The sequence below is a fragment of the Nycticebus coucang genome, chromosome 4, assembly GCF_027406575.1.
Source record: "Nycticebus coucang isolate mNycCou1 chromosome 4, mNycCou1.pri, whole genome shotgun sequence".
In the NCBI taxonomy this organism is placed as follows: domain Eukaryota; kingdom Metazoa; phylum Chordata; class Mammalia; order Primates; family Lorisidae; genus Nycticebus; species Nycticebus coucang.
Genome location: NC_069783.1, coordinates 141,667,211 through 141,680,677, shown reverse-complemented (window position 1 = coordinate 141,680,677; position 13,467 = coordinate 141,667,211). Strand labels below are relative to the sequence as shown.

General features: G+C 40.4%; 1 protein-coding gene across 7 annotated transcripts in view; it reads right to left on the bottom strand.

The window, feature by feature from the left end:
* Positions 1-13,467, bottom strand: part of CHEK2 (checkpoint kinase 2) — a 67,295-nt gene that overhangs the window by 19,882 nt on the left and 33,946 nt on the right. For all 7 annotated transcript variants that reach the window (XM_053587223.1, XM_053587219.1, XM_053587217.1 and 4 more), the window contains 5 exons: positions 12,239-12,338; positions 9,572-9,658; positions 1,587-1,750; positions 1,247-1,362; positions 175-260 (listed from right to left, as the gene is read on the bottom strand). In XM_053587223.1, the coding sequence (XP_053443198.1) occupies positions 175-260; positions 1,247-1,362; positions 1,587-1,750; positions 9,572-9,658; positions 12,239-12,338 (553 nt within the window). The remainder of the gene's footprint in view (positions 1-174; positions 261-1,246; positions 1,363-1,586; positions 1,751-9,571; positions 9,659-12,238; positions 12,339-13,467) is intronic.

Sequence of the window (13,467 nt, the reverse complement as noted above, 5' to 3'; positions counted from 1 at the left end):
TACCTTCCCATCCCCTTCACACACACAGATACACACACACACACTCCATATACCTAAAGCAATTATATTAAAAAGATCCAACAGAGCAGACATGTTTCTGACCTCTTCCTCATCTCTATCAGGCAGCAGGATTCTCCGTGTATGTCAAGGTAGCAGGCACTGCCCTGTACCCACCTGAAGCCACGGGTGTCTCAAGGCTTCTTCTGTTGTAAAACGCGTCTTTGGATCCACTACTAACAACTTCTTGACAAGGTCCAAAGCTAAAGCAACAAGATAATTGGGCAAATCACAATGAAAAGGATGAATACATTTAATCAGCAATATTATAGAATTACAGACCACTATCCAGAAAGAGGAGAAAGGGTCTGAGATCAAGGAGTCAGCAGACATAGTAGGCATGCCCTCTAATCTCCTGATTTTATGCATTCTGAGTACTTTGAGAACACCGGGAATAATAATGACACTCCCCATCTCTTCCTGCTAGGACATCACAATCTCTTAGCTCCCTGTTACCTCTCTTGTGGCTAGAATCAAGTTCAAACTAATTAAATCTGAACTTCCACACAGTTCTAAGATACTCAGAATTCATAGTAAATTCTCCCTGAGATCCATAGATTAATGGTTAGATTTACTCAGCCACAGAGAGGCTCCCTGGAACTACAGACTGGTCAAAAATAAAGAGTGTTCCAGCAAGCAACTGCAGGCTAACTTGTCCATTGTAACCATATTATTACTCTTTAAATATGCTGACATTTAATACAATCACCTCTGTTACATTATTTGACATTTAATCTTCTTTTTTTTTTCCTTTGAGGAACAAAGCTGCACTTTTAAATTATAAAATGCAAGATAACTAATGACATTTAGCTTTGACATGCTTACTTAAAGGAAACTTTGTAGTTAAAAATTTACTTTTTATACATTTAAATAGCTACCACACACTTAAGTACATTATACTTAACCCTCACAAAAACTCTGTAAGGTTGAGGTTACTGAGATCCCCTTTATAAATAAAGAAAATGAAAACTCAAGTTAAATAACTTGCCTAAGGTCACACAGCTAAGAACTAGCAGACTCAGAACTGAAGCCTCTCAGTCCTCTGCCTCTCAAATGGTGCAAAACTAACAACAGAAAATAAGAATAGAATGGATAGGAGAAAACATCATGGAATTTTGAGAAGAAACTCCCACCACAGCACATACACATTTTAGCAAACCACAAATTCTTAACCCTTTGATATTCATACCATTCTCTGAGACATCTGCCCAGACTTCAGGAATGAAGTGGTATTTTCCACTGGTGATCTGATCCTTCAGGGAAACTTGAGTCTTATGCTCAGAGAAAGGTGGATACCCACTAAGGCTTAATAATGGTAGACAGAGAAAGGAAAAGAGATCAAGTGGCATTCTCAGTAGCATTTGGATATATCGATTTCTTTTTCAGCATAATGAAAAAATCAGATTTTTCTTTAAAAATCGATGGTCCAAAAATAATCTAAGTTAAACACAAGCTTGCTACCTGGACATGTTTATGATTTCACCTAATCACCTCCAACCAGACTGTGAAGCAATGAAAACTTCTCTTACCAGATAAAAAGAATAACTCCTAAACTCCAGCAGTCTACAGCACGGTTATACCCGGCAGTCCCAACTGAACCAAGAACCTCAGGAGCCAAGTAGGTAGGGGTACCACATAAGGTTCTCATGAGAGAGGTCTCCCCCAAAATCTTGGACTGCCCAAAATCAGTAATCTAAAATTAAAGACAAAAGGGAATAATTTTAATGATGTCATAAAATAAAAGGATTAACATAGCCTGCCAGTTCAAAAAAATGTAGGCCAGATCAGTTTCTAGTGTACAAATCACACACATACCTGCCATTAATCTGAAAGCTACAAATTCAAATTTAAGCCTTTTCAAATTAAGGTATTTATTATACTTAAATTAAAATTCCTCAGCCTAGGAACCAACTTCAAGACTCAGGTTTGTCCAACTTACCTATGTTCTATCATCTACAAAAAGCTTATAACCTGATGGACACAGGAGGGAACAAGATGGCAGCCACGTCACAGCTTCTTTGCAACAGGGCGCAGTGAGATTCGGGAGAGAAGACTCCAGGCATCTCTGGCTCATGGTCTCTGCCTAGAAACATCTCTTTAGGGATAAGGGGAGACAGCAAGAGACTTCTGGACTCCAGGAGGAGGACAAAAGCAGTGGAGAAGTGGCAAGTGGTTGCAATTGGCCTGAGGCTGCCACAGTTGAAACTACAACAGCAGCAAGATTAAAGACAGGGAAGGCCTTCCCTGTGGGTTGTTTTGATTTTTTGGACTTGGGCACTCAGTTGAATTACCTTGGTAGAACTTGGAGTACAGGTGACTTAAAACATTGTTCAGGGTCCGGGACTGAGCTGCTGGGCCAAAACGGAGCTAACATTGTTCAGCTGTGGGCCACACAAAGCCATTGTAGGAGAACTGCCCTGCAGGCTCTGCCCTCTGGGTCGCAGAGCGAGGCTTAGACTGGGTGACCTTGGGCAAGTGATCTAACGACTGAGCAGCCAAAGGACAGGACTGAGACTCCGGGAAAGAGCAGAGCTTCCAGTGTTTGGCAGTGGGAGGGCTCTGCTCAGGCTGTCAAAGAGCTGCTGACCCAACCCAGCACCCACAGAGGTTGGGGAGTTATAAGGTGTGTGTCAAAGTACCCTACTGCACACCTTTATTACTCCTGTCTCCCTCATTCTGTGCCTCTCTTCTTTTTGCCAATATTCCCTTTTACTCACACCCTCTCCTATCTCTTTTTTCTTTTTTTAAATCTTTTTTCCCTTCTTCCTCTTCAATCTCTCATCCTTTTTAGTCCTTTACCTAAAGGACTCATTGAAACCTTAGGCCAGAGGCACAGTAACTTAAAGAGCAAGAGGAAGTGACAGGAAAATTAGGGCAAGGAAACAGATAAAAGAAAACACTCATGAGGGGGCGGCGCCTGTGGCTCAAGAAGTAGGGTGCCGGTCCCATATGCTGGAGGTGGCGGGTTCAAACCCAGCCCCGGCCAAAAACCACAAAAAAAAAAAAAAAAAAAAGAAAACACTCATGAGGAAGAATTGGCAGAATCCTGGCAACATGAAAAACCAGTTCAGAGCAACCCCTCAAGGAACCGTGAGGTAGCTACTACAGATGATTCCACCTATAAAGAAATGTTAGAAATGACAAAAAGGGAATTTAAAATACAGATGATGAAAACAATGAAGGAACTTGTGAAGGAAGTAGAAAATAACCAAAAGGAAATCCAAAAACAGAATCAAATAGGAGATGAATGATATGAAGAATATAGAAAGGATATAGTAAAGATGAAGGAACTGAAGCAGTCAATTAGGGAACTTGAAGACGCAATAGAAAGTATCAACAGCAGATTAGACCATGAAGAAGAAAGAATCTCAGAGGTAGAGGACAAAGCTCTTGAGACAACTCAGATAGTAAAAGAAGCAGAAAAAAAAGGACAGAAAGCAGAATGTTCACTGAGAGAATTATGGGACTTTATGAAGCCTTCAAACATACGAGTTATAGGTATCCCAGAAGGGGAAGAAGAATGCCCCAGAGGAACGGAAGCCATACTAGAGAATATTATAAATGAAAATTTCCCAAACATCACCAAAGATTCGGACACACTCCTTTTAGAGGGATATCGGACCCCAGGTCGCCTCAACTCAAATAGAGCTTCTCCAAGACACATTGTGATGAGCCTGGGTCCAAAGCCAAGACAAAAGAAAAGATTCTACAAGCTTCCAGGAGTAAACACCAATTGACCTACAGAGGCAAATCCATCAGGGTAACTGCAGACTTCTCTAATGAAACTTTTCAAGCCAGAAGACAATGGTCATCTACCTGTAATCTACTTAAGCAAAACAATTTCCACCCCAGAATTCTATAACCTGCTAAGCTAAGCTTTAAAATTGATGGAGAAATCAAATCTTTTACTGATGTGCAAATATTGAGGAAATCCACCACAAGACCAGCTCTACAGGAAATACTTCAACCTGTTCTACAAGCTGACCATCAAAATGGACCACAAGCAAAGTAAGCACCCAGAAATTAAAGCACAGAACCTAGCTTCCACAATGATGCAAAAGATAAAACTAAGCAATGGACTCTCACAAAATGAGATGCATAGAACACTACCACACTTAATCAGTTATCTCCATAAATGTTAATGTCTTGAATTCCCCACTGAAGAGGTATAGAGTGGCCGATTGGATTAAAAAACACAAGCTATCCATTTGCTGTCTGCAGGAAACACACCTAGCTTCAAAAGGCAAATTAAAACTCAGAGTTAAGGGTTGGAAGACAATTTTTCAGGCAAATGGAATTCAGAAGAAATGAGGGGTTATAATCTTATTTTCAGATACAAGTGGATTTAAAGCAACTAAAGTGAAAAAAGACAAAAATGGACACTTCCTATTGGTCAAGGGAAAAAATACAACAAAAAGACATTTCAATTCTAAATATTTATCCACCCAACTTAAATACTCCCAGATTCTTGAAATAGACTTTACTTAATCTGAGCAATATGCCATCCTATAACACCATAATAATAGGGTACTTTAACACTCCTCTTACAGAGCTGAACAGATCCTCTAAACAGAAATTAAACAAAGATCCGAGGGACTCAAATGAGACCCTAGAACAACTGTGCTTGATAGATGTATATAGAATACTCCATCCCAAAGGTAAAGAACATACACTCTTCTCATTGGCCCATGGAACATTATCCAAAATTTGTCATATCCTAAGACACAAAACAAACCTCAACAGAATCAAAAGAATTGAAATTTTAGCTTGTATCTTCTCAGACCACAAGGTATTAAAGGTGGAACTCAACTCCAACAAAAACGTTCAACCCCACACAAAGGCATGGAAATTAAACAACCTTATTCTGAATAATAGTTGGGTGCAGGAAGAAATAAAAGAGGAAATCATTAATTTCCTTGAGCATAACAATTACGAACACACAAATGACCAAAACCTGTAGGATACAGCAAAAGCAGTCCTGAGAGGAAAACTTTTCGCTTTAAACGCCTATATCTGAAAAACAGAAAGAGAGCGCATCGACAAACTCACAAGCCATCTTATGAAATTGGAAAAAGAAGAACAATCTAAGACTAAACCCAGCAGAAGAAAAGAAATATCCAAAATTAAATCAGAGATTAATGGAATTAAAAACTAAAGAATCATTCAGAAAACTAATGAAACAAAGAGTTGATTTTTTGAAAAAATAAATAAAATAGATAAACCTTTGGCCAGACTAACTAGAAATAGAAAAATAAAATCTCTAGTTACCTCAATCAGAAATTATAAAGGGGAAATAACAACAGATGCCACAGAGATACAAGAAATTATCTCTGAATACTACAAGAAACTCTATGCCCAGAAATTTGACAATGTGAAGGAAATGGAGCAATATTTGGAATCACACCCTCTCCCTAGACTTAGTCAGGAAGAAATAGATCTCCTAAACAGACCAATTTCAAGCACTGAGATCAAAGAAACAATAAAAATCTCCCAACATAAAAATGCCCTGGTCTAGATGACTTTACACCAGAATTCTATCAAACCTTCAAAGAAGAGCTTATACCCATACTGCAGAAATTATTCCAAAAACTTGAGAAGGGAATCTTCCCCAACACATTCTATGAAGCAAACATCACCCTGATACCAAAACAATGAAAAGATTCAACTAAAAAGGAGAACTTTAAACCAATTTCACTAATGAACATAGATACAAAAATTCTCAACAATATCCTATCCAACAGATTACAGCTTCTCATCAAAAAAGTCACACATCATGATCAAGTGGGTTTCATCCCAGAGATGCAAAGCTGGTTTAACATATGCAAGTCCATAAATGTTATTTGCCATATCAACAGAAGCAAAAACAAAGACCATATGATCCTCTCAATAGATGCAGAAAAAGCAATCAATAAAATCCAGCATCCTTGTCTAATTAGAACACTGCAAAGTATAGGCACAGGTGACACATTTCTCGAACTGATTGAAGCTATGTATGACAAACCCACAGCTAATATTTTACTGAATGGAGTAAAACTGAAAGCTTTTCCACTTAGAACTGGAACCAGAGAAGGTTTATCCTCTATCACCACTACTATTCAACATAGTGCTGGAAGTTCTAGCCAATACAATTAGTCAAGACAAGGAAATAAAGGGCATCCAAATGAGAACAGAGGAGGTCAAACTCTCCCTCTTTGTTGACAATATGATCTTATACTTAGAGAACCCCAAATATTCAACCACAAGACTCTTGGAAGTCATTAAAAAATACAGTAATGTCTCAGGATATAAAATCAATGTCCACAAGTCTAATAGCCTTCGTATAAGCCAATAACAGCCAAGATGAGAGACTAATTAAGGACACAACTCCCTTCGCCATAGCCTCAAAGAAAATGAAATACCTAGGAATATACCTAACAAAAGAGGTAAAGGACCTCTATAAAGAAAATTATGAAACCCTAAGAGAAGAAATAGCAGAGGATATTAACAAATGGAAGAACATACCATGCTCATGGCTGGGAAGAATCAACATTGTTAAAATGTCTGTACTTCCCAAAGCAATCTACAATTCAATGCCATCCCTATTAAAATACCAATATCATACTTTCAAGACTTGGAAAAAATAATTCTTCGTTTTGTATGGAATCAGAAAAAATGCCATATAGCTGAGGCAGTTCTTAGTAATAAAAACAAAGCCGAGGCATCAGCATACCAGACTTTAGGCTGTACTACAAGGCCATAGTGGTAAGCATGGTACTGGCACAAAAGTAGAGAGATAGACATTTGGAATCGAATAGAAAACCAGGAAATGAAACTAACATCTTATAGCTACCTAATCCTCAATAAATCAAACAAGAACATACACTGGGGGAAAGACTCCCTGTTCAATAAATGGTGCTGGGAGAACTGGATATCCACACATAAAAGACTGAAATTGGACCCGCACCTTTCTCCACTCACAAAAATTGATTAAGATGGATAAAAGACCTAAATTTAAGGCATGAAATGATAAAAATTCTCAAAAAAAAATAGGAAAAACACTTGACAATATGGGTCTGGGGAAAGGCTTTATGAAGAAGACTTCCATGGCAATTGCAACAACAAGAAAAATAAATAAATGGGACTTAATTAAACTGAAAAGTTTCTATACAGCTAAGGAGACAACAACCAAAGCAAATAGACAATCTACACAATGGGAATGGATATTTGCATATTTTGAATCAGACAATATCTTGATAACTAGGCAAGGGAGATGAATAGAATCTTCTCTAAAGAAGACAGACAAATGGCTAGCAAACATGAAAAAATGCTCATCGTCCCTAATTATTAGAGAAATGCAAATCAAAACCACCCTGAGATATCGTCTAACCCCAGCAAGAATGGCCCACATCACAAAATCTTAAAAGTGGAGATGCTGGCGTGGATGTGGAGAGAAAAGAACACTTTTACACTGCTGGTGGGACTGCAAACTAATACAACCTTTTTGGAAGGAAGTATGGAGAACCCTCAAAGAACTCAAGCTAGACCTCCCATTTGATCCTGCAATCCCATTACTGGACATCTACCCAGAAGGAAAAAAATCTTTTACCATAGAAACACTCGCACTAGACTGTTTATCACAGCTCAATTTACAATCACCAAATTGTGGAAAAACAGCCCAAATGCCCACCAACCCAGGAATGGATTAACAAGCTGTGGCATATGTACACCATGGAATACTATTCAGGCATTGAAAAAGATGGAGACGGGCGGTGCCTGTGGCTCAAAGGGGTAGGGCGCCAGCACCATATGTTGGAGGTGGCGAGTTCAAACACAACCCCAGCCAAAAACTGCAAAAAAAAAAGAGATGGAGATTTTACATGCTTTACATTAACCTAGATGAAAGTGGAACACATTCTTCTTAGTAAAGCATCACAAGAATGGAGAAACATGAATCCTATATACTCAATTTTGATATGAGGACAATGACCTACTACATGGCAGGAGGTAGAGGAAGGGGAGGGCAGAGAGAGAGATGGGGGGTGTGAGGTAAAGGAAGAGCAGAGAGAGGGAAGGAGGGAGGTGGGTGGAGGTCTTGGTGTGTGGCACACCTTTTGGGGGCAAGACACAGTTATAAGAGGGACTTTACCTAACAGATACAATCAGTGTAACATAGTTTCTTATCCCCTCAATGAATTTCCAACAATAAAAAAATTAACAAAATAAAAGTTATGGCCTGGGCAGTGCCTGTGGCTCAAGGAGTAAGGCGCTGGCCCCATATACCAGAGGTGGTGGGTTCAAACTTGGCCCCGGCCAAAAACTAAAAAAAAAAAAAAAAAAGTTATGGCCTAAAAATTTGTACCCTCGGGCGGTGCCTGTGGCTCAAGGAGTAGGGCGCCGGTCCCATATGCCAGAGGTGGTGGGTTCAAACCCAGCCCCGGCCAAAAACCAAAAAAAAAAAAAAAAATTTGTACCCTCATATTAATTATAAATAAAAAGAAAAAACTTACAACTCTTCTCATAGACACCTTCCAATTCTAATTAGTTATACATGGTTCTTCTTAGACCCATTTCTCAAAGTAGGCTGCAACTTGGAATACCTGGGGAGCTTGGAAAAACATCCATAACTCTGGGTGTCACCCTTAGCATCTGAGGTGTAGCCTGAGTATCATGATTTATTTTTTTAAGATATGGAGTCTCACTCTATTGCCTAGGCTGGGATGCAATGGTGTGATCACAGCTCACTGCAATCTCAAACTCCTGGGCTCAAGAAGACTCCACCAGGCCCGGCCAACTTAAAATTTTTTTTTTTTTTTTTTAGTAAAGACAGGGTCTTACCGTTAAGAAGCTGGTCTCTTAAATCCTAGTCTCAAGAGATCCTGCCACCTTAGCTGGAAATTGCTGGGATTACAGGTGTGAGCCACCATGCCCAGCCTGGATGTCAGGATATTTTAAAATCCTAACAGGAGATTCTGAAGTGAAGCCAGGCTTGAGGAATAGGGAAAGGAAGTATATGTGATTTACTTGTCCATTTAGACAACTCCTCTGAGAACAAAAGTGACTTGTAAGGCCAGGCGAGGTGGTTCACCTGTAATCCTAGCACTCTGAGAGGCCAAGGTGGGTGGATTGCCTGAGCTAGTAACTCTGAGACCAGCCTGAGCCAAAGCGAGACCCCATCTCTAAAAACATAGCCAGGCATTGTGGCAAGTGCCTATAGTCCCAGCTACTTGGGAGGCTGAAGCAAGAGAATTGCTTGAACCCAAGAGTATGAGGTTGCTGTGAGCTTTGACTCTACAGCACTCTACTGGGGCTGACAAAATGAGACTCTGTCTCAAAAAAAAAAAAAAGAAGTGACTTATACACAGTGTAGCTAATTAGAATCTATCTGGACAAAAGCAACACCTGATTCCAAATAATTGATAAGCATGGAAAGGTCAGATTCTCAATCTTTTCACACTCTCACTTTTTACTTGAAGAAGTAAGAGTTTCTGAACAGAAATCTACCATAGTGGCCACATACAGAACATAAGTTTCTTACCTTTATAAGACAGTCCTCATTTTGAGATGACAGAAGAACATTCTCTGGCTTTAAGTCCCGATGTATAATGCCATTTTCATGAAGGTACTACACAGAAAGGGAGGCATGACCCTTGGATTTATGTAACAGTTAACATAAGCGTAGATCGTTACCAACACACACCCATTTCACAGCTGGGTAAAAGCCCATGTTATACACAACAAAACTCCTCAAAATCAGAAAATTGCTGTGGTACAGGGATTATTGTTTACAAATTTGTTTAGGAAAAGACTTAAAAAGCAGAAAAATAAAAAAAAAACAACTTAGAGGCAGCACACATAGTTCAGTGGATAGGGCGCCAGCCACATACACCCAGGCTGGTGGGTTTGAATCCAGCCCAAGCCAGCTAAAACAATGACGACTGCAACAAAAAAATAGCCAGGCGTTGTGGCAGGCACCCGTAGTTCCAGCTACTTGGGAGGTCGAAACAAGATCCCTTAAGCCCAAGAGTTTGAGGTTGCTGTGAGCTGTGAGACTACAGCACTGTACTGAGGGCAACATAATGAGACTGTGTCTGAAAAAAAAAAAAAAAGTTAGGACAATAAACTTTCAACTTTGATTCCACTTTTGAAGAAAATAACCCTTGACATCTGGACAGGAAAAGAAGGTGTTTCTTTCTTTTTTTTTTTTTCTTTTTTGGCCAGGGCTAGGTTTGAACCTGCCACCTCCAGCATATGGGACCGGCGCCCTACTACTTGAGCCACAGGCGCCGCCCTGAAGGTGTTTCTTTCAATAAAAATTTAAATGAGGGATAGAAAATATTTTCAGAATACAGCAAAGTAAACATAGCAGTACCACAAAATGGTATTATATGGTTATTACAGCCCTGAAAATACTTTTCAAAGAACTCTGTTAAGATATATATTTGTAAATTATCCTTAGTTTACATCCCTAGTTAACCTATTCCTTGATATTAAACTTAGTCTTTGAAAACTCTGGCTCGGCACCTGTGGCTCAAGAGGCTACAGCGCCAGCCACATATACCTGAGCTGGTGGGTTCGAATCCAGCCCAGGCCTACCAAACAACAATGATGGCTGCAACCAAAAAATACCCAGGTGTTGTGGCGGGCGCCTGTAGTCCCAGCTCTTGGGACAAAGAGGCAGGAAAATAGCTTGAGCCCAGGAGTTGGAGGTGGCTGTGAGCTGTGATGCCACAGCACTCAACCCAGGGTGACAGCTTGAGGCTCTATCTCAAAAGAAAAATAAAAAGAAAGAAAAAAACTCTATTGTCTAAAATAGCATAAAAATGAACACAGAATGGCTCAGCGCCCGTAGCTCAGCAGTTAGGGCCCAACCACATACACCAGTGCTAGTGGGTTTGAACTCAGCCCTAGCTTGCTAAAACAACAATGACAACAACAACAACAACAAAAAATAGCCAGGCATTGTGGCGGGCACCTATAGTCCCAGCTACTTGGGAGGCTGTTCTCAAGAACTCTTGAACTGTGAGAGCCCAAGAATTTGAGGTTGCTGTGAGCTATGACACCACAGCACTCTACCAAAGGCAACATAATGGGACTCTGTCTCCAAAAAAAAAAAAAAAAAACACAGAACAAAACAAATCAACATAGTATGTCATATTTCTTTTCTTTTTTTTTTTGGAGACAGAGTCCCAGTATGTCACCCTTGGTTTAGTAGGCCTGGGCCTGGTTCAAACCCACCAGCCCCAGTGTATATAGCCCTAATCACTGAGCTATGGGCACCGAGCCAGTATGTCATATTTCTTTAGGAAATAAAAGTTTCCCACATAAGTTGATCTACACTCAATTTACTCAATTCTTAGTTACTATAAGTGAGAGAATAACCAATAAGGAGATAGAACACTATGTAGGTGACAGCCACCATTAGAAAAGATTTATGATCGTGGGCTTCAATCTTCTCTGGATGTCTCTCTGGGCTAGAGCAAAAATTTAGACTGAGAAATGAACCTAGTGAAACCTTCAGGGAGAGCAACCAAGGTAAACCAATAGTACTAAAATCTCTCTCAACCTTCATTCAACACAGAATTGCTCCCAGTTACTTCATTTATGGAATGGAGTGGGTTTTCAAGAGAAGAAATCATGGCATGAAGTGGTCACAACCAAATTTGGTCTGAGCAATGGCGATGTTCCTCAAAGCAAAGTACCACCAGCTGCTTCTCCATTCAACAGTTCTACGGAAATATAGAAGGCTGCACTCATGTCACAGTGACCCACCCACCTGCCTGCCACAGTTAACAGGATGCTGCACCTGAAGGGAACACCTAGTTCTTACTGAGCCGCAGAGAGCAACCCATGTGTCAATGACCCCAACTTGCCAGCCTTTCCCTCACACCTGCCCAGTTCTCACTCCAAAAGTTAAGTGTTTTTTTTTTTGTTTTTTTTTGAGACAGAGTCTCACTTTTTCATGTTCGGTGAGTGCCGTCACATCATAGCTCACAGCAACCTCAAATTCTTGGGCTAAAGCAATTCTCTTGCCTCAGCCTCCCAAGTAGCTGGGAATACAGGCACAGGCCACAATACCTGGCTATTTCTTTTAGAGACGAGGTTTTACTCTTGCTCAGGCTGGTCTCGAACTTCTAAGCTCAAGCAATCCACTCACCTCGGCCTCTCAGAGTGCTGGAATTACAGGCAGGAGGGCTTCTCTTACCTGCACAGCCAAGAGCATCTGGTAAAAATAGAGTTTACAGGTAGCTTCTTTCAGGCGCTTTTTCCCCACCACCTTGTCGAACAGCTCTCCTCCTTCCATCCTGCAACAGACAAGCAAAGCAGGGGAGTTACTCCCAAAGGGAAGCTCACTATGACAGATTAAAGACACAAACTGATTAAGAAAAACAAATACCCTGTTTCCCCGAAAATAAGACATCCTCCGAAAATAAGACCTACTTACGGGAAAGATAAGACATCCCCTGAAAATAAGACCTAGTGCATCTTTGGGAGCACACCTTAAAATAAGACACTGTCTTATTTTCGGGAAACAGGGTAGTAGCCATTTTTATTCACTTCTGAATCCATTTTTAAAGCTAATGAGAATAGCTGGGCATTGTGGCCGGCAGGTGTACTCCCAGCTACTCAGGAGGCTGAGGCAAGAAAATTGCTTAAGCCCAAGAGTTTGAGATTGCTGTGAGCTGTGACGCCATGGCACTGTACCCAGGGAGGCATAGTAAGACTCTGTCTCAAAACCGTAAATTGGAGGCAGGACCCAGGAGTCTGCATTTTAATCACACACATCCCCAGGTGATTTTGAGACTGATGCAGAAGCAAACAGGAGTTTCCAATCAGAAAACTAGAGGCTGGCCCCAGCTCCATAAGCTATGAGTCTTTGGGCAAACTATTTACCCTGTCAAACTTTGTTTCTACCATTTAAAAATGAGAGTAATACCATCTGCCTCAATGGTTGTTGTAAAAATTAAGAGATAATTAATTGATGCAGGTTAAGCACTGGCACAGGTGCGCCACAAGGTTACTCAATCCCTTAAGTCATCAGTTTCCTTTTCTTTGAAGTAAGGCTAAAAATAATTACCCAACTGTAACCTGTAGGTAAGCCGCTGTACTGCTGTTGTGGAGAATGAGTCAATCCACGTAAAGTGCTCACAAGAGTACTTGGATCGTAGTCATTATGTACTAAATATCAGCTACTATTACTATATGATTATTATCACTCTTATTGCACTGTGTTAACTGGATTCCGTCAGATAACAATCTCCTATTTGACAGCAACAGATAATTCCCTTAACCACCACGACAGCCATAAAAGCCTCTCTTGGTGCCGTGACCAGTTGGGGCTGCTGTTTACTACATAGTCTTAATGGTCAATCTGTAACCACCATTTGCTAGTCAGGAGCAAAGCAATCCCTGCTTGCCACAAAAGCTGCTCCC